General features: G+C 36.2%; 1 protein-coding gene across 4 annotated transcripts in view; it reads left to right on the top strand.

The window, feature by feature from the left end:
- The window catches only part of kcnh5a (potassium voltage-gated channel, subfamily H (eag-related), member 5a), a 127,524-nt gene that overhangs the window by 26,620 nt on the left and 78,043 nt on the right, over nt 1-22,861 (top strand). For 2 of the 4 annotated variants that reach the window (XM_067383589.1, XM_067383587.1), the window contains exons 4-7: nt 1,226-1,354; nt 11,304-11,419; nt 13,583-13,975; nt 22,211-22,303. In XM_067383589.1, the coding sequence (XP_067239690.1) occupies nt 1,226-1,354; nt 11,304-11,419; nt 13,583-13,975; nt 22,211-22,303 (731 nt within the window). The remainder of the gene's footprint in view (nt 1-1,225; nt 1,355-11,303; nt 11,420-13,582; nt 13,976-22,210; nt 22,304-22,861) is intronic. The other 2 variants (XM_067383591.1, XM_067383588.1) reach the window with 2 other exon arrangements.

The following is a 22,861-nucleotide window of genomic DNA, read 5'->3' as shown; positions in this document are numbered from 1 at the left end:
TTTTTTTTTGCTAACCTTGCATGCTTGCCTTCAAGCGGCTTTGATATGCATCCTTTGAATTGGGACACAGCTTGAGTGTGAAACCAGACCTACACTGCAGGGGCCACCAGGAACAATCGCACTCGCACTCGGACTTGGACCACAGCTAACATGCCCAGTGTGAAAGCCCCCTTAAAGTCATTGAACAAAATAATTTATTTTCATGTATCTGCCTGGGTGGGCAAGCTGTTAATTGTAGCTCCGCCCCTGAGCTAAAGGCAGGCAAATAAGATGCTACATAATTCTGAAACTTTTCTCCACTCTTTTGCAAAAAAAAGTGACTTGTTAAAATAAGTATGGGCATTTTAGTCATTTTGCCTACTCGAATACTTAGGGTTATTGTGCAGATACTTAAAATATATCTGCATCGATTTTTAATATGCATCAAGCGGACGTGTTTGGTTTTTACATTGCAGTATGTTTTTTTAGTACCGCTGTGATGCAGCCCACTTTCTGTTTTTGTCGTGGCTTGCTTGCACTCTGCATCGCATGTTTACGCAGTTAGAAGTTAAAATAGTTATTTTAAAGAGTCTGAAGAACCTTTATATTCAGTTGGGTGCAATTTAGCTGTTGATTAGTGTGTATGTGTGTGTGTGTGCACACACGCCCGCTCTCCTTATCTAGATTTTGTAAAAAGTCTAATAATTTATCGGCTACTCGCGCCCTAAAAACTCAGTATATTTGCTGAGTTATTTGATAGTTTACACCTCGAGGCATCTTGCATTTTGGGCACAATTGCATCCTCTCTGCTCTTGAATTTCTGTAATGTAGTTACTATAAAGATAAATCACCCTATGTTGCCTCTGTAAGATAAAGCTGCCCTGTTAAGCTCAAATGTAATGACCCATTAGGCACACGGGTTAAACAGTATATTTCTCATATGGGTGAACTTGGTCTCAATGATCTTCATGTCTCTTTTTTCTCAATCCCTGTCTTTCTCCTCCAATCTTTATTCACCACCATAATCTCATCATCATTTATTCCTCTCCTTCCCTTCCTTTAACCTCTCTGTCACATTCACTTTCCCTCACTATTCTCATCATTTTCATCCATGTCTTTTATCTTCTTGGTCATGACTCCTTTAAAACTCTCAATTTGCTTCTTTTTTTACATACCACTTTTCATACTTTCCCTTTCTTTCATCCTGCTTTCTCTCCTCTCTCATTGCATTCATCCGTGTCGTCAGGAACCCCTGTGTGGCTCTACATGCAGGTGGCCCCCATCAGGAATGAGAATGATAAGGTGGTCCTGTTCCTCTGCACTTTTAAGGATATCACTGTCTTCAAGCAGCCCATTGAAGATGAGACCACCAGAGGTAAGGACTCTAAACCTCATCTGAAGTGAAGAATTTTTCAGACTTTTGCATTAGCACTCCAAAAAGCATAATTCATAATTGTCAGTTTGTGTTTTTAAGTTGATGCAATCACTCTGAAAAAAAAAGAACTTTTAATAAATAAACATTTAATATTTGTAATATTTTTTCATCTGTATTTTTCTCTTGTTTTCCAATAATATTAAGCAGTATTTTGACTCTTTGATTTCAGAGAATATATCTTGAATTAAGTTTATTATTCATTATCTGTTAACAAATGTATTTATTTAAATGACTTGATTTAATAATTGATTGATTGATTGATTGATTGATTGATTTATTTAATTGTTTTATTTTAAAAAGAATATAACTCAAAACATTTGAGAGGTTTAAATATAAAAGTGCTCAATATCTTACACAATAATATCCATAATAAATATCCCTAATATCTTCTTATACAATATTTTAAGTAGATTGATCTTATATATATTAAAGATATTTAGATATTTAGACCTTAATCATGTCTACTTTCAAATTAGTAAAAATAGCATATTGGCGATTTGGCAAAAGATCCCTTGTGCATTAATGTTTGTACTTTGTAAAGCATCATATCTTTCTATTTACAACTTGTTTTTGTTGCATTGAGAAGTGTAGCCAATCACAGACATGTCTGTTGATTTCTTGAACGCAATGGTCAATCAGAGGTTTTTGATCTGGAATACACTTTACTGCTCAAAGCCGGAGTTTTCCGTCCAGTCCAATGCTGCAGTCTGCACTCTCGCAAATCCTCTCATAACAAAGTGTAGACATTATGTAAATAAGAGATTTGTTGTAGAAAGCTTTAGTGATTATACAACCTGATCTCATGGAAAGTCGTACGAGTCGTAAAAATACGTACCAATACGTTCACATCACTGCAGTTTCCAACAGAAATGAACGCTAGAGGCAGTAAAACAGCAAGCGCTTTTAATCGTTTTCATACTTAAAACAGTTATGATTACAGGGACAGATTGTGGATTAATAAAGACTTGTTTTTACATCATGACTTCAAAACGCTTTTTACCAAAGTGCCCGATTTGTAAACGAATATGTTTTGGACTTTGCATTGGTTAACCAGCTCCATATGTTTCGCTTTTCTGACATAAGAAGCTTGCTCGGTGGCTCAGCTGATACAGAGTTGGGCTTAGGACCCAGAAGCCTTGGGTACGAATCTGGGGGAAAAATGAGTCACGGTAAAAGAGCTCAAAGATGAGAGATCAAAAGCTAAAACGGCACGGTTACGGATGCTTTTTATGTCACATTTGCTTTTGTTAACACTATCAGGAAGGTTTAGGTGTAGTGTTGATGCTACGTTATTTTAAAAAATAATGGAGCACTACACTTTTAAGCGCCACTCACTGGACAAAATTTGGAATCAGAACTGCGGTGAGTGGTATAAAACCATCATCATAAAACTGTACCATATTCACGTTTATCTGTTCCGACATTTCACACTGAAACTGCAGTGATATGTACGTATTGCTATTTTGTGACTCGCGAAAACGTTCCCACAGGTACATTTTTCTAATGAGACCAGGCTCTGATTATAACGGAGCTTCATGAAATCGCGACTAAGATGAGTGACAGCTTTTGAGTGATTATGAATGGGCAACTCTTTGCGCACTTTCAAGGCGATATATAATCAATTCAGAATTTGAATAAATCTTTTGTTTTTCATGCTTGACCAGCAGCCACGTACACGCTGCAAAGTTTTGGGAGTGACATCCGTGTATTTCATGTATTTGAGTGATTATTATAGTCATGCATGCACAATTTTTTCTCTTCTTTTCCACAAAAAACTGTTTTGTCTTTCATTTGATTGGGTGGACCAGCCGACAATCTGAGTGCCACCCTGGCCCTTATATAGCCTCGCCACTGGTTGGATGTGTTTCAACTGTGTGTTGCAGCCTGCGTGGCATAATAGTATATGGTTGTATAATGAGAGCGACAAGCTGTCACTTTATGTTGGAGAGTGCTGCTTATGGGCAGCACTGCAGTCAGCCATTGAGCGTTCCTCGTATATATGTGTACTTATGATTGATGGGCATTGTCAGATCCCACTTTTTCCTCCATTTACTCTCTCTTTCTGCTTCTCTCTCTCTCTCTCTCTCTCTCTCAATCTCTTATAAACCAGTGGCTATTTTCCTTGTCAGCTTGTGCCACTGCTAAACTGAAGCACTTGTCCTTTGACAGTGATCCTAGCCCACACAGGAGCTCTTTAAAGAAACACACACACACACACACACACACACACACACACACACACACACACACACACACACACACACACACACACACACAGATATATATATTTGGAATTTCCCCTCAGAGACTTGATAGCAGCTGCTGTCACTTTGTGGCAGGGCACCTGTGCCCAGCTGAGTCTCTTGTCAGTGGGAGTGTATAGAGCGACAAGAAGTATTAGTTCAGCGAGTATTTTCACTATTTATCAGATAGATGGCCAATCAGATAGATAAACCCTCCAATACACAAGAAGTGGTGAAATTATACCTCTCTGCAATTATTGACATATTTTATGGTCTAGCTATAGTGCTTGCAACATAATCTACCTGCTTTGGCAATTGCAGTCACATGGTATATGAAGATGTCAATGAAGACATTGATTTCAGTATGACTGTGGGCTCAACCAATTACTGCATATCTACTCAAATTTGTTTGATCAAAACACTACTGGCTTGGACATATACACTGCTCAAAAAAAAAAAAAAAAAAGGAACACTTTGAAAACATCAGATCTCAATGGGGAAAAATATAATGCTGAATATTTATTCTGATATGGACTGGGTAATGTGTTAGGAATGAAAGGATGTCACATCGTTTGAAGGAAATAAAAATGATCAACCTACAGAGGACTGAATTCAAAGACACCCCGAAAATCAAATGAAAAAATTATGCAGCATGTTAGTCCATATTGCTGAAATTTCATTGCAGCAACACAAAATGGTACTCAGTAGTTTGTATGGCCTTGCATGTGCTTGTATGCATGCCTGACAACGTCAGGTCTGATCTGCCCAGATCTGGACCAGGGCATCACTGAGCTCCTGGACAGTCTGAGGTGCAACCTGGCGGTGTTGGATGGACCAAATCATATTGTCCCAAAGGTGTTCTATTGGATTTAAGTCAGAGTGGGGCCATTCAATGGTATCAATTCCTTCATCCTCCAGGAACTGCCTGCATATTCTCGCCACATGAGGCCAGGCATTGTTGCGCACCAGGAGGAACCCAGGACCCACTGCACCAGCGTAGGGTCTGACAATGGGTCCAAGGATTTCATCCCGATACCTAATGGCAGTCAGGGTGCCATTGTTTAGCCTGTAGAGGTCTGTTTGTCCCATGGATTTTCCTCCCCAGACTATCACTGACCCACCACCAAACCGGTCAGGCTGAACAATGTTACAGGCAGCATACCGTTCTCCACGGCTTCTCCAGACCCTTTCACATCTGTCACCTTCTTTTATCTGTGAAAAGCACAGGGTGCCAGTGGCGGACCTGCCCATTCTGGTGTTCAATGGCAAATGCCAATCGAGCTCCATGGTGCCGGGCAGTGAGCACAGGGCCCACTAGAGGACGTCGGGCCCTCAGGCCACCCTCATGAAGTCTGTTTCCGATTGTTGGTTAGAGACATTCACACCAGTGGCCTGCTGGAGATCATTTTGTAGGGATCTGGCAGTGCAGGGTTAAGGACCTTCTATGGCCCTGTCCAGCTCTCCTAGAGGAACTGCCTGTCTCCTGGAATCTCCTCCATGCTCTTGAGACTGTGCTGGGAGACAAAGCAAATCTTCTGGCAATGGCATGTATTGATGTGACATCCTGGAGGATTTGGACAGCCTGTGCAACCTCTATGGGGTCCAGGTATTGCCTCATTCTACCAGTAGTGACACTGACCCTAGGCAAATGCAAAACTAGTGAAAAACAGTCTAAAATGATGAGTAGGGAAAAAAATGTCAGTGGCATCCACCTATAAAACCATTCCTGTTTTGGGGGTCATCTCATTGTTGCCCATCTATTGCACCTGTTGTTCATTTCATTAACACCAAAGCAGCTGAAACTGATTAACCCCCTCTGCTACTTAACTGACCAGATCAATATCAAAGGAGTTTAACTGACTTAATGATATTCTCTGATTAAAAAGCGTTCCTTTAATTTTTTTGAGCAGTGTATATCCATATGGCTTTTACTAAATATTCATGAATATACAAAATTATGCACAGTTGATGCCCTTACATTCCTTTGACATAGAAGGGCCTCTATTCTGGTCGTGTCAAGAATATGAGCTGCTTATCACCACACCAAACCACAAACTTTATTTAAGCAGGCATTCAAATCATCTACAGTGATTACTTTATAAATGAAGGACTCTTTGCCCTTATCAAAATGTTAATCTATGCCGCTCCTGACCCTTGATGCACTAATAAATATTAACAGCACAATCAGATTATTCATAGACTGGCATGTCTCTTGAGCTTGTTGTTAGGTAAATATGAGATCTGTTGTTCTAAAGGGGCATTTGTTAAACGTCACACTCCAGGTGTGTATTCAGTATTGCTTCATGAATAGCTCATGTGCACATACTGATGAGAGAGTGCAGCATCAGGTATACTAAGCCAAAAACTACCAAAATGCACCAAATCAGCATATTAGAATTATTTCTGAAGGATCATGTGACAGTGAAGACTGTAGTAATGACTGCTAAAAAAAATCAGCTCTGGAATAAATTATGTGTTAAAATATATAAAATATTGAAAACTTTGTAAATAAATTTCTACAGTCTTCTTTCAAGAACATTAAAACCCCCAAACTTTTGAAGTATATACACATTATCACCTTTTATAATATCAGATTATTAATGTTTGTTAAAGTTACTAATTAAAATGATTAAAATAATATGATTTTGAAGTGAACTTCTCCTTTAATCCAGACTTTAGCTTCCACTGTTGTTTTTTTAGGTAAAGAATAACATGCATTGAGCATAGTTATAGTGAAGCTTTTAGTGTTATTTGCATCACAGGAAGTATTTTGTAATTCGTTGTATAATAGAGATCTTCCCTAGAGCCTCAATCCATGTGACTGTTTCTGCTCCCCCTGGGGAGATGATAGAGCTAAAAGCAAAATTACAGTATGTGTGTTCATGTATGTTTCCATGTATGCTGGGCTCAAAATCCCATTGGAATAGTGTTCCTGTCGGTAAGGCTCTGCTCTGCACTGGTGGTCCAATGAAATATGCAAAGCATCTGCATAATAAAGCACCATTAGGCGTCAGTGCCCCTAATGCACATCGGGTTATTTTGTGTTGACTGTGTATTCGCCCCTTGCGTTTAAATGATTTGTGAAAACATTTAAACCACTTAAACACAAGCAAGTGTCTGAGGACCTCTGACCTATCGGCGTGATCTCATTGATGGTGACTTACCCAGGGGCACAAACTTCAAATAATAGCAAATAGGGAAGGAAAATGAGGAATGAATATGGGCTCCATGGCAACAGTGAAACCCTTTGAGATCCTTCCAGATCTTTCTCTAAGCATCTGATAGTTACCTGGAGAGGATTTTCAGCTCATCAAATGTATACTTTAAGACCTCAGCATTGACACAAGCATAAATTGAGAGCTAGCCAGTAGAAGCTCAAGGGAACATAGTTATCAGCAATGAAGAAATGAAGAACCTGTGTTTATGGTTAGGTTCAGAGCTATAGATAGAAAAAACAACAGGAAGATTGCACAAAGCAAGCAATTAACAAGTCATTTTTTAAAAGATGGATACTTTGTTGATCATGGTAGCTGTTGATCAAATTATATGAAAAACATTATAGATGGGCATATATCCAGTGAATTTTCTTTATATTAACCTACAAAGCCTGCTGTAGCATATTTAATATACAAATTTCCAAGGCCTCAAAATATTAACATGGTCAAAACTTTGCTGGAAAATCTGTTGTACACAATCCAATACATTCCTTCTGTTGTTTGATTGATACTAAAGGTCTTTTAGTATAATTCTAAATACATCCCCCTCTAGGTTTGGTACACATGTCTTTTTGCTAATAATAAAAGTAAGATTTAAATCATTTTACTAAGACATGTTATTGCAAGATATAGAGTAACAACTTCTTCTATATCATGCTATATGAGCCATAAACCCTAAAAAAAATTCCATTCAGAATTTGTTTGTTCATGTGCCTTCATTACCTTATTTGCTTAATTCCTTTAGTGAATTGGGTGTGTCGTGGACATTCTCAATACAAATCTGACTTCACCACTGACAATTTAAACAGCTCCTAATTGTTAATATAATACTACAGTATCTCGAGGTAATTCACTGAATTCCTGAATACTTACAATACAATACAATACTTCCCTGAAGTATGGTGATGGCGTCCCGTCAAGAAGCTACTATCACTACCTCAATCACACTTTTGTTGTCTTTTGAACATAGAATCTTTAGTACTTCTATTCCTCACTACCTCAGTCACACTTGGCTGTTACTTTTGTTGTCTTTTGAGCGTAGGATTCTTCTACTTCTTTTAGCTGCGCAGCATATACCTGACACGACTTCCAAGTTGCTCTTTGTAGAAATGAAGTTTTATTTACAGCCGTGAGGTCACTCATCACAACGACAGAGTGAGTCTCTGAACAGAAAGGCACATACACATTTAAACCTTACAGTTGAATAAAAATCAATGTCACTCAAGTCTTTTCAATGTGATTTGTTCTTGTGATTGGTTTATAATGATCTGACCTGAGCTAATCAAGTGACTTTAGTTCTACTGTTTTAAGTAAGCTTACATGTTCTTTGACCTGAACATCCTTAATCTGCATCTTCTATACACTTTTAACACCAGTTCATAAAACTTCTGTACATTTCTAACACCAGTACATCAAATATTTCCATCACAGGTGACAAAACAATGCAAATATCATGTGCAAATAAATGCTGCTATCAGTGAGTGTGATTCTAAGTGAAGTCTCCCCTTAGTTTGTGTTTGCTTCACTGTTGCATGCCTAGCAGACCTTGTTTGCCACTCGTCTGGCAGATGTGGTGCATTTGGGCAAACATATGCTCCATTGTAGTTTAGGTCCGATAGTGTTCTATGAGGCTGGGATGGCCATACAGAGACTTCTCTGAGGCTTGCCTTGTGGTTGCTCGACACAGCCTACCTAGTGCCATTTTCCCCTGTTGAAGGACTATATCTGTAAGAGACCTCAGGGGTCCTGTGCAGTGACTCTTTGCCCTGAGCAGCCAGATGGCCTGAACCATCCATTGTTTTTCTCCTTTTCTTCCTTCTGTCTGTGACATAGTTCATTTTTTCGTCTCTTTCCTAAACTGGCCAATTTAGTGTTGGAGGTTTCATGCCTATATATGACTCTCCTGTTTCCATCAAAATTGTTCATCCAGCGCTCCACAGAGTCAATATTCAGGTCTGGCTGCTATAGCCAAACCTTTGGTCACTCATGCCAGTGCCAAATGTCGGTTTCAGTGGTGCCAACAGTGCAAATCTTGGGCTGTGGACAATTTGAAATATGTATTTGTTCTCTGAGTTCACCTTCACTGTCTTTCCTGTGAGTTACGGTGTGGAAGAAGCCCCAAAAAGGCTTGACACCAGGACTGTTGCGTGCTTTGAGTGAAGCACGGGGTGGATCAATGATGGTTTGGGCTGCTATATCATGGCATTGCCTACTATGTCACTGTCAAAGACTACCAAACCATTCTGGAAGACCATGTGCACCTAATGGTTCAAACATTGTACCTTGCGCAATGTATCAGCATGATAATGCACTAATACACACACAGCAACACTTGTGACAGAATGGTTTGAACGTAAAAGTGAAGTTGAACTTCTCCCATGGCCTGCACAGTTACCAGATCTAAATATTTTTGAGCCACTTTGTGGTATTTTGGAAAGATCAAGTCAGAAAACGTTTTCGTCCACCAGCATCAGATAGTGACCTGGCCACCGTTCGGGAAGAGGAATTGCTCAAAATCCACTGTGAATGACTTGTATCTGTCATTCCCAAGACCAATTGATTGGCTGCAAAAGGAGTCCCTACACCAGGAGTATTCAGTTAAAGAACAGTTATATATATGTCATCAGTTGAGCCCAACTGGATATGAATATTAAAGGTAAGATGAAATGTCTTATCAGGCTGTTATTAGTTTTACATTTAGATACCTTTATGTATGGAAGAAGGCCATGTGAATGATAAAATATACTGCATGGAGGTTCAGATTTTTCTCCTTGAAGTCTGGAACATTTTTATATTTTGCTTAAAATAAGTATCTAAAAACAAAGAAACAATGTACACAATAATCAAGTTGATCTCATTGTGAGCAGAAAACAAAATTAACTAATTTCTAAGCGCACAGGGCAGAAAGGGCTTGAATGACGCTGAAAATATTAGTATATAGCTCCAAATGATCCTTAGCATAAACGGCCCTATGTGAACAGCTCTGTTGTTTTGACGCACTGCTCACTAAAAACTGTAGAAATGGTAAAATTGTGCTACAGATGTCATTTTGTCTTGCGGTCTGGTTGGTCTGGAACCAAGCCTGGGTACGGAACAGGACCACAGCCTGCTATTTGAGGATGCCTGTCCTACACCACACTAATGAATTATTGTAGTCTAAAACCTGGGGTTTCAGTTTCATTGTCCAACCCCTGTATATACTGTATATGTGTAAAAAAACAAAAACAAAACAAAAAAAACACCACAAACCCTAAACAATACAGAGTGATAACATGATTTTAGTAAAGAAATCACTTGCTAAACTTTTTTACAACTTTGTCACTTTGTCAATGTTACACTAAAAACACTAAAACAACTGTAAAAATTACTATTTAAACAACTTTACAGCTCAAATAATACACATTCATTTCCATTGTAAATGACTCCATAACCAGGGGTATTCGCTTTTGTAAAAGAAAAGGAGGGATGAGTCAAAATGACTTTTTCTCATGGAAACATAAATGCTTGACTTTGTATTTATTGAATTTAACTTGTAATGAACCCAGAAAGTTCTTTTAACTTATATGTAGCCAGTTCAGTCTGACATAAAGCTGTTCCCTGCTGAATGGGCTTGAACAGACCAGCGTGCTATTTTCATACATCCTACCAATAAGTGCACACGGCTGATTTCCCCTCCTTATCCCTTCACTGAGTTCATTGTTCATGTGGCCGTGCAGAAAGACTTCCCCTCTATGTCCCTGTTGTAATGAGAGAGAGTGGCTGCAAGAGCCCCGATGTGTTCAGACTTACTCACGGTATTGTTGTGTTGTACATTCATGAGATGTGACTTAAATGGGAGAGCCACACTGTTATTAATGTTTTACTTCTTTTTTCCCACCATCTAAGCTTTTAAAAATGGGCCGTCCATCCTGAAAGAAAAAAGAGCATGGATGAGATTAGTGGTAAAACATTGCATTTACATTGGAATACACTTTGTAATCACTTGATGAAGATCTTCTTGTGCAGGACTCAACTGACTTTAGGGTTATTGAGTTCAAGAGAAAAAAACTTCCCATCAGTCTTTGTTAGTAAGAAAACAATGACTTCAAACGCGGCTCCCCATTGAATGCAATACGTTCACGGCGACCCGAGTTCGATTCCCGCCTCGAGGTCCTTTGCCGATAGATTTGGTACGTGGGTACACAAAATATGTGACTTTATTTGGAAGGAAGGGATGAGGAAGAACAATTTTCACTGCTGTCAGCAATTGAAAGAGCCTCAGTGGAAATCAGCATGGGCCATTGCTTTTCGGTTGTAGACCGCGACGCCAGCAGTGCTACTAGTTGAGTGGAAAAGTGTGTTTGTGAGTAAAGTAAACTGAAAGAAAGGTAGTGAAGATTCAAAAAAGTGTTTCAAGTTGCTGATACATCATTTTGGTGCTCTGTGTGGCAGGATGGACCAAGTTTGCCAGGCTAACCAGGGCGTTAACCAATAGCCGTGGTACACTTCAGCAGCTCACGCCTATGAACAAGACTGAGGTCAGCCACAAGCATTCACGACTGGCAGAGGTAAGTGTCTTGCATATTTGTTTTTTGTTTTTTTTCATCTGGTTGGGGACTAGGGTTGCAAAGGGGCGGAAAGTTTCCGGTAAATTTCCGGAAACTTTCCACTGGAACTTTGGAAATATTCCAATTTGGAAACTTAGCAGGAATTTATGTGAATTTACGGGAATTTATGAGAATTTATGGGAATTAATTGGAAATTTTAGGAAATTTATATAAATGTATAATATTTACATAAACATTTTGTTTGGTCATAACATAAAATGATAGTTATTTATTTTTCACATTCAATTAATTCTAATTTAGTAAATATGTATAATAAATATATTTAATTGCAACAATTGTTATGTGTTATTTATTTCAGTGTCACATGATCCTTCAGAAATCATTCTAATATGCTGATTTGATACTCTGCTGCTGAATATTTTTTGGAACCTGTAATACTATTTTCAGGATTCACTTATTAATAAAAAGTTAAAAAGAATAGAATTTATTCAAAATAGAAATCTTTTCTAACAGTGTCACTTTAATATCACTTTTATTTAACAATTTCACACATACTTGCTGAATGAAAGTATTAATTTCTTTCAAAAAAAAAGAAAAAAAAAAAATTACTGACCCCCAAACTTTGAACGATATGTATATTGTTACAAACGATTTCTATTTTAAAAAAATGCTGTTCTTTAAATTTTTATTCATCAAAGAATCCTAAAAAGGTATCACAGGTTATAAAAGAATTAAGCAGCACAACTGTTTCCAACATTGATAACAGAGTATCAAATTAGCATGTTCGAATGATTTCTGAAGGATCATGTGACACTGAAGACAGCAGTAATGATGCTGAAAATACAGCTTTGCATCACAGAAATACATTATATTTTTGTGTACATCAAATAGAAAACCATTATTTTAAATTGTAGTTATGTTTGACAATATTACTGCTTTTTTTCTGTATTTTTGATCAAATGTGCATGTTATGGACTGGCGGAATGCACAGTGCATGCAGGGGGTGTGTCCTCAATAGCCCTGCAGTATATAGTGTGCTGTGTGAATGTCAGGGTAAAATTCAACTAAAATTGAATTGAATATGGTTGTTTTAACCAAAATTATGCTGCAAGATGTTCTTTTCAACTACATTTAAGTACCCTGTCATAGGCTAACCTGTAATTTTCCAAATTCCCTGTTAATTCCCATTAATTCCCCTTAATTCCCATATATTCCCATTAATTCCCATGGAAAGTTTCCAGCTTTGAAAATTCACGGAATTTTGCAACCCTACTGGGGACTTTCCATTGATTAAGCTAATAATCGTTTCTGTCCCTTAAACATAAACTTGACCATCATAGAAGCCTTTTTGCATTTTTAAATTTTCATTAAAACTTCAGCTTTTTTATTGGCTAGGACCTTTGGGTGGTCAGGTTTTATGCCTGATTTTCATTTACTGTCTTTTTGGAAACATCTGGGCCTCCCAATGTGGGAAAAACCTGACCCACACACATATAATCTATATGCACATATAAAAAGGTCAGCTGTCTTTGTCAGTCCCACATTTCAGAAATAAAGTCATTTCCAGACAAATGATAGTTGACTCAGCTGTCCAATAGTTGCTGACGTAAGCTTTATGTCTCTAAAACTTGGGTGTATTATGTCTTATGGTGCCCTTACAACATGAATGGCCTTTTAGTTCATGAGGTACAGGACAGTATATATTCCTTACAGTGCATTATTTTTTATAGAAAAAAAAAAAAAAAACAGCTTAGACCAGCATATATTTTTATTTGTATTTTTTTGTGGTGGTGGTTTTGCTGCACTGCACTGCACTGCCATTGGCATTGTTTTAAGCAAAATTCTAACTAAACTGATTGTGGTTTAAGGCCCATTCACACCAAGAATGATTACTGCAATTATAACTATATTAGTGTTCACACCAGCAGCCAATAATATTGTTTATTTCAATCGTGCCCTGCAGTTTTGTCATCTGCCACTTTAAATGCTGAAACTCTTTTAAGCTGTGATTGGCTGATTGGCTGCTAAGTTTTTACCATCCTTGGTAAAACAAAAAAGACTGGTTGATAAAGGTAGGCTTTGCTCAACAAATCTCAATGTCTGACCCTTTTTTCATCTCTCTCTGTCATTTTTATTAACTCATTCAGTTTCTGTCTCATTTAGGCACTTCAGTTGGGCTCTGACATCCTCCCTCAATACAAGCAAGAGGCTCCTAAAACTCCACCTCACATTATATTGCACTACTGCACCTTTAAGACCACTTGGGACTGGGTCATCCTCATCCTCACTTTCTACACGGCCATCATGGTGCCCTATAATGTGTCATTTAAGACCAAGCAGAACAACCTGGTATGGTTGGTACTGGACAGCGTGGTGGATGTCATCTTTCTAGTGGATATTGTATTGAACTTTCATACAACTTTTGTGGGACCTGGAGGAGAGGTCATATCGGACCCAAAGCTCATACGTATGAACTACTTGAAGACCTGGTTTGTCATAGACCTGCTGTCTTGCCTGCCCTATGACATCATCAATGCCTTTGAAAACGTGGATGAGGTAAGCACAAGTTTTTATTTAAGCAATATTAATGTTAATAATAATCACACACATTGTATACAATATTTATATAATCACACACATTATATATATATATATATATATATACACACTACCGCTCAAAAGTTTGGGATCGGTAAGATTTTTAATGTTTTTAAAAGACGTTTTGTCTGCTCACCAAGGATCAATTTATTTTATTAAAAATACAGTAAAAACTGTAATATTGTGAAAAATTATTATAATTTAAAATAACTTTAAATATATTTTACAAAGTAATTTATTCTCATGTTGGCAAAGCTGAATTTTCATCATTACTCCAGTCTTCAGTGTCACATGATCCTTCAGAAATCATTCTAATATGATGATTAGTTCCTCAAGAAATAGTTGTTATTATTATCAATGTTGAAAACAGTTGTGTAAATTTTTTCAGGATTCCTTGATGAATAGAAAGTTCAAAAGAACAGCATTTATCTAAAATACAAAGCTTTTGTAACATTTTACACTACCGTTCAAAGTTTGGGGTCAGTAAGAATTTTTTTTTTTTTTTTTTTTTTAAGAAATTAAAGAAATGAATACTTTTATTCAGCAAGGATGCATTAAATCAATCAAAAGTGACAGTAAAGACATTTATAATGTTACAAAAGATTAGATTTCAGATAAACACAGTTCTTTTGAACTTTCTATTCATCAAAGAATCCTGAAAAAAAATATTGTACACAAATATTTTGTACAATTGTAAACAATAAATGTTTCTTGAGCAGCAAATTGACATATTAGAATGATTTCTGAAAGACCATGTGACACTGAAGACTGGAGTAACGATACTGAAAATTCAGCTTTGCCATCACAAGAATAAATTACATTTTAAAATATTTTCAAATAGAAAACATAATAATATTTCACAATATTACTGTTTTTACTGTATTTTTAATTAAGTAAATGCACCCTTGGTGAGCAAACGAAACTTCTTTTAAAAACATTAAAAATCTTACCGATCCCAAACTTTTGTGTGTTAGTTTATATATATATATATATATATATATATATATATATATATATATATATATATATATATATGACAGTAAAGACTTGTAACAAATTTGTGTTTTTCTTTTGAACTTTACTTTAAAGAATGATGAAAAAAATCATGGATTCAACAAAAATATTAAGTAGCACAACTGTTTTTAACATAGATAATAGTAAGAAATGTTTCTTGTGCACCAAAACAGCATATTACAATGATTTGACCTTGACATTATTTTGCCATTTGAACTTACAATTAAATGTAGTTTTCCCCAAATATTTCTTTCTGTAATTCAAAAGAATCATTAATGGAACTGTTAAGGAATCTTTAAGAGTAATCGGAATTGTTATCAGATTGATTGAATTCCTTATGATTCCCATCCCTAGCCATAGTGTATATCCTCTGATTCACACACATTTGGAGAGGCTGTATGAATGATGTGATCCTGTTTCATCAGCTTTTTTTCATTCTGCTGTCATAATGACTTAACTAAATAATTTAGCAACTTGAATGATGATTTAACTGCAGAAGTCTTTGAAACAATTTACACTGTCTTTCATCCAAATTACTGCCATACTAAAATCTTTTGTTTTCAGTTTGTAACAGTTTGATCAGATGCAACACATCTGATTATTCTCAGATGACCAATTATAAGCAAAAGCACAAATCAATAATCCTTCATCTTCTTTGCTTTTATTACCTTTGGTCTTACGTTTATAGAGTATTCCAATCAGATTTTCTGTGCTCAGCTCTTGCATTATAATTGATCCTCCTCCATGTTACTAAAGTTAGTTATTATTTATCTGTGGATCTTGTTTGTGGTAATTACTGTTTGCACAGGATTTCTCCAGCATACATTTCCATCTCTTACTGAGAAGAAACGAATGCAGCTTGTGTTCCTCTGTCTTTCACTTGCACGAGCGGTGCTGCTGAATGCGTTCTTTTGAGCGTGTCAGTAATGCTTTATTTTTCTTGCCAAAAGGATTGGTATTTAGTGGACCCCTCCCCAACATTTCTAGTGGCTGAAACTCATGAGAACTGTATCCATTACTGCCATCTCTTTCCGTATCAGTGGCTGCTCACTGTACTGGGCATTAGCCTAAATGGTCTCTACCCAGCCAGACAGTTCAGTGATACGTGAGCTGGTTGAATCATAGAGTCTGAAGATATTTTGAGAAATAATTCCAGTGATTTGTTTTGTTGTTGTTCATATAATTTTGAATGGAATGGAAATATTTAATGGTTTTGGTTACCAACATTCTTCAAAACATCTTCTTTTGTGTTCCACAGAACATAATCATACAGGTTTGGGATGACATGAGTAATAATTAATGGCATAAATGGTTGAACTATCCCTTTAAGTGTTATTGAAATAAATTATAGTGTACTAAAGTTCCTTGATAAACTCTTACACCTGTGTTTTGAGTGTGAAGCACTTACAGTGCTCTTTTTGTACTTCTGTGTACTTGACATTTTTCTGGAGGATCAGCGGGAGATTTTACTCTCCATATTTTTTTTTATCTGTCTGGAGGCATCAGTCCAACTAATATAGAGCGCTGAGAAGGAATTAATCATCCGAAAACCATTAAATGGACACAGACGTCCTAATGGCTGTAGGTTGAATTGGGCGACTGTGGACATTCACAATAAAATATGATTCTCCTTTAAGCTTCTTTACATTATTAATCTCCAAATGCATGGTATGATATATTTATCCAATAAAATAACTCTTCGGTTTCCTACTGGTGCCCGTAAGTTCACAGTTGCCCAGGCAACAGGCATCCTCTCCCATTGTGGTGATGTTGTTGGAATGCATTAGTCTCTGCATCATTGGAACACAATGAAGTTCCAAAAACTGCAGTGTGCCCGGATCTCAGTAAAGTGTTCCTGTGTCATCTGGGACGTGCAGGCACTGCTCTATCAGTCTTGATGTGGTTGAAATCTGCATATGCAGGCTGAGTTCAGCTAAGGTTACATCTTCAGATACTTGGTCTGTAGTTGAAATAGGGTAGATAAACTAATGTTTGTTTGTGCGTCTGCTTTATTTCCTAGGGATGATTCTGTGATCAAAGGCTACTCATATTATACTTTTAGTGAGATGGTATTGGGCTATACAGCGGGAATACCATTGGGTATTATGTTCAATAGCTGTTTAAATTTTTTAGATTACCATAAATTTAGGAGTATAATGAAATCTAAAGAAATAAATTTAAAATCAAACAGCTGAGCTTTCCTGTAGCTCAGTGGTTAGAGCATGGCACTAGCAATGCCAAGGTCATGGGTTCGATCCCAAGGATTGCACATACTCAGATACAAATGTATAGTATAATGCAATGTAAGTCGCTTTGGATAAAAGCGTCTGCCAAATGCATAAATGTAAATGTAAATGTAAACAAAATTACAGCCACATGTGTGCTGTAATCTCTGGAGTGGAAGACACATGCACATAATTCTTCATAAATGTACTGTATTTGCTGTATTTGTTTCAGAGCCCTTGTTATTCTTACACTTTACATCATCTTATCAAAAAAATAAAAAAATAAAAAAATAATGAAAGCAATAAGCTGAGGTGAAAAACTGAAAATGTAGCCTAATATCAAAGATTTTATTTTTAATTTTCATAGAGCAATATTGCAACTCAATACTGTGAAAATGGTTCTTGATAAGGAATTTTATTGAACCTATGATGCTGTAAAGAACCATTTAAGAACCTTTATTATTTATAGTGTAAGGAGATGACCTACATCTTTGTCTAAGACAGCTTTAGATAACGTTTTAATAAAGAAGGAAACAGATCAAGATAAAGAATTAGAGGAGAAATAGAAGATTTGATTGATCAAACTCAAAAGCATTAGGGAATTTAGGAGGGAATAAAAGAAATGTTGAGTTAAGCATCTTTCTCCATGCATTTATGCATGTGTGTGTTTCTGAATGTGGATACATGCCAATGTGTGTGTTTATATTGCGCATACTGTATATATTTACCAGCAGAGAGTGTTTTTATGAACGCTGATGATCTTTGACACAGCTGCTGTTGAAATGTCATACCCAGCTTTGTCAGCTGACCCCCCAATGAATTCTGTTTGTATCCCAAACCTGACACAAACCACAACCTCAACAGGACACTTGTTGAGCTGGCAGGTGTTAATGCTAGATGCCCACTGAGCCCTGAAATCCAAACAGGGTTTTGAAGTTTCAGTGCAAATTATCAACACTATCAACCAGTTTATAAGGCTTAAGCCTATTCCCAGACTAAAATGCTTGAGTGTTTTTGACTGAAAGCAACTTGCACTGGCATATCTTAAAATATGTCAGTGCCACCCAGAGGAAAAATCTATTGCTCAGTGGTTGCTTTTCCTAAGCTCATATATCCCTCATTTTAGTATAAACAGCATTTCAGATGTTTCTTCTAAAATTCTTAAGGAGAAATAAGAGTAGACAGAAATGAGACATGAGGAATATCTGAGAAAAAAAGAGTCAAAACTGAGAATGTGGTGTAAAGAACATAGAACATCTCTTTATTGTCTTGCTGCAGTCTCTTTCAAGACTCCATTGCTCAGAGGTTGCTCTTTCTAAGCTGAGTCCGAAAATTTTGTATGCATATTTTTGCATTTGTGATCCTAAAAATTTGTCACGCACAAAGACCTTGCACCCTGAGTCTGATGCGTATTAAAGGAATAGTTCACCCAAAAATGAAAATTCTATCATCATTTACTCACCCTCAAGTTGTTCAAAATCTGTATAATTTTCTTTGTTCTGTTGAACACAAAGGAAGATACTTTGAAGAATGTATTAAACTGAACAGTTTGGTGCACCAATGAATTCCATAGTAGTTTTTTTCCTAAATTTATACAGGTTTGGAACAACTTGAGGGTGAGTAAATGATGATAGAACTTTCATTTTTGGGTGAACTATCCCTTTAATGAATACTTTGCTTAAAATTTCACAAAACAATACAAAATGGAGTCTTCAAGCAGTGAGAATGATTTAGTTTTCTTCTCTTCTTAAAAAGAGGAAATATTGGGTCCATCCAATCCCGAGATTGCGTAGAGAGAGAGAGGGAGAGTTCCAACTCATTAAGGAGCTGATTGATTATCCTGAGCATCTCAAAGTTTACTTCAGGGTGTCAGTGGCTCAGTTTGATGCTTTGCTAGTGATACTGGCACAATCTGTCTTTATATTCTGTTTTTTTTGTATTCCGCACTTTGTTTGTCTTTACAGTGCTGCTGCTTTGTGCTGTAGACAATGTAGTGATGACATTCTGGATTTTGGAATTCGCTTGTACGGTGGCTCTGAATTATCAAAACGTCTATCAAAATGTGTGCCACACATGCGAATAATGCAGAAAATCGAACCCGATCCGAATTTTTTCATGATGGGCGAAAGTTTCAGAGGCAGTGTGTAAACGTGATTGACACAACATGAAGTCATATTTATTTTTTAATGTGCAGAAATTTCGGACTCAGTGTGCAAAGACCTTAAGTTGTGAGTCTCACATATCTCTCATTTCAGGATCAGCAGTGTTTCAGATGTGTCTCCTAAAATTCCTTAGGATAAAAAGAGTAGACAGAAATGAGACATGAAATGGAGTTCCATCTGAGAATGTAGTGGAAGAAACATAGAACAGCTCTTTATTGTCTTGCTGCTGTCTCTTTCAAGACTCCAGAGACTTCAGTGATTCTCATTTATCTCTCATTGTAGTATCAACAGTGTCTCAGATGTTTCTCCCAAAATTCCTTAGACATGAGACATGAGAAAGTTCAGAGAGAGAGGAATCCAAAATGAGAAATGAGAGATCTCTTTTGCTGTAATCTTTTTCAAGATTTCATTATAAAAATATTTTCAGGTGTTGCTTTTTTTCTTGTTTTTTTATGCCATTGGGCCAGCAGACTCAAGCAAAAGTAATAGTATTCCAATAAATAATAATCTAATAAAACATATAATATTTAACATTTTTATTAGAATAATCAACATGGTGTTGAAATAATTTAATGTCATACCCCATTGGCACACCTTTTTTGTTTGTTTGTTTTTTAAGCAGAAAAGTTTGCATTTAGAAAAGTAATATTATAAAAGTAATGAAAATTTTTTGAATTTTTTATTAGATTTATTTTTATTAGATTTTAAAAGACAATTTTTCTTTTGCAGTTTATTAAATGCTTTTAAATGCCTTTGAAACTTAAGCAAACAGAAAAGCTGTGATATCACTAACAACAACAGCAAAAAAATCTGCTCATAATAAAATGCTGCAAAGTGTGTTATAAATATTTGAACATACAGGCAGTTGGCAAGAGTGTGGCTGTCTGTCATGGGGATTGATGTGCAGCTGTCAGATGTTTTCCTATGAGCTGGAGCCTGTTCTGTCTTTGTGTCCCCTGTGGACCACATGTCCCTGTCTATTGGCTATTCTGGTCTCTTGACTTGTGTTGTATAATACTTGATCTTTTTCTGCAAATATCAAAGGGATATATATTAAATGAAAATTCTGTCATTTACTCACTCTCATCTTGTTCCAAACTTTCTTTCTTTTGTGGAAAATAAAAGGAAGTTAAGAAGCCCTTGCACTTAAGAAGTAGCCAAAATGAGATCCGCGTCATGTTTGGCAGTGGCAGGTCTTAAAGTGACAGCAGCCTAATAAACCAGTTGCTCTGATGTATGTCATTCATCTTAACCAAAGAGCTAAGGTAACAGAGAAAATTGTACCTTTAACAAGGATTAATTACATATACAGTACAGTCCAAAAGTTTGGAACCACTAAGATTTTTAATGTTTTTAAAAGAAGTTTCGTCTGCTCACCAAGGCTACATTTATTTAATTAAAAATACAGTAAAAAACAGTAATATTGTGAAATATTATTACAATTTAAAATAACTGTGTACTATTTAAATATATTTGACAAAGTAATTTATTCCTGTGATGCAAAGCTGAATTTTCAGCATCATTACTCCAGTCTTCAGTGTCACATGATCCTTCAGAAATCATTCTAATATGCTGATCTGCTGCTCAAGAAACATTTATGATTGAAAACAGTTGTGTACTTTTTTTCAGGATTAATTGATGAATAGAAAGTTCAAAAGAACAGCATTTATCTGAAATACAAAGCTTCTGTAGAATTATACACTACCGTTCAAAAGTTTGGGGTCAGTAAGAATTTTTATTTTTATTTTTTTGAAAAGAAATTAAAGAAATGAATACTTTTATTCAGCAAGGATGCATTAAATCAATCAAAAGTGACAGTAAAGACATTTATAATGTTACAAAAGATTAGATTTCAAACACTGTTCTTTTGAACTTTCTATTCATCAAATAATCCTCAAAAAATATTGTACACAAATATTTTGTACAATTGTACACATTAAATGTTTCTTGAGCAGCAGATCAGCATATTAGAATGATTTCCGAAGGATCATGTGACACTGAAGACTGGAGTAATGATGCTGAAAATTCAGCTTAGCCATCACAGGAATAAATTACTTTGTGAAATATATTCAAATAGAAAACAGTTATTTTAAATTGTAATAATATTTCACAATATTACTGTTTTTACTGTATTTTTAATTAAATAAATGTAGCCTTGGTGAGCAGACGAAACTTCTTTTAAACACATTAAAAATCTTAGTGGTTCCAAACTGTTGGACTGTGCTGTATATATATGTATATATATATATATATATATATATATATATATATATATATATATATATATATATATATATATATATATATATATATATATATATATATATATATATATATATATATATATATATATATATATATATACTATATATATATATATATATATATATATATATATATATATATAGTATATATTTTTTGGTCCACAAAATAAAGTCATATAAGTTTGAAACAATATGAAGGTGAACAAGTGATGACAGAATTCTCAAGTGAACTATTTCTTGAATCATTTCACACTTACATTGTTCAGATGGTGCATGTCAGTTGTTGTTATAGGACACTTGTTATATAATGTTTGTATTTTTTTAGCATCTTGATTTGACGTCCTGCCTGCTTACAGCTGCTGTTCTGTTCATACTAATTACTTTGACACGTTCAGTGTGCTGCTGTGCAGTTCTAATATCTGCAAATGAGTCTCTTGAATCCTGAAGTCCATCTCTGAGCTTATTACATGCATGCGAAAGTGCAGTTTGGCGTGATGTGAAACGTCTGCCTCTGTCTTTCTGACTTAGGATCCCATTGCAGACTCTTCTGCGGTGGGCCACATGCCAGCTGCGGCCCACTCTCCACGCAACGCCACACGTGCGGAGGACTCGGTGTTGCCTGTAAGTTCGCTCTCCTTTCTTGAGTTGTTTATGGCTCTTCTGCCCCATTTTCTCATTTGTACAGCAGTTCAGTAACCTCTCCCCTATTCAATGTTGGGCAGAGATGCACTAATGGCTCTCTAATTTATGCTAATGTTGCTCTGGATGCTGAACCCCTTAGTGTGTTTGTTTATCTAAAGTGATTTTAGATGCGAGTCAATTCAAATTAGACGGCGCAAGCTTCATTCTCCATGCCCTGACACACACAACCACACACAACATGTTTCACCAATAGGCATTAGTGTTTCTTGTACATTATCCCATGGTACATCTGTGGGGTCGTCACATCTGAACATTTATGAGCACACATAACCTTCTAATGTTCACACCCATTTTAGCTACTCATCTGTTTGGCCTTAAAGACAAAGACAAAAAAACTTTATGGTTTACTAAATGCTACATAAGCACAGTTGCAAATTAGATATAGGCCCTCAAAATGATAAATTACTTGGAAAAGTATCCATTAGGATCTGCTCTGCCTGGGGGAGTTGACTGTGTTGGCAAAATTAGCATCAGTTT

This window comes from Chanodichthys erythropterus, chromosome 4, assembly GCF_024489055.1.
Source record: "Chanodichthys erythropterus isolate Z2021 chromosome 4, ASM2448905v1, whole genome shotgun sequence".
Classification (NCBI taxonomy): domain Eukaryota; kingdom Metazoa; phylum Chordata; class Actinopteri; order Cypriniformes; family Xenocyprididae; genus Chanodichthys; species Chanodichthys erythropterus.
Note: the sequence above shows the minus strand (reverse complement) of the source record. Positions and strands in the feature narration are given on the sequence as shown.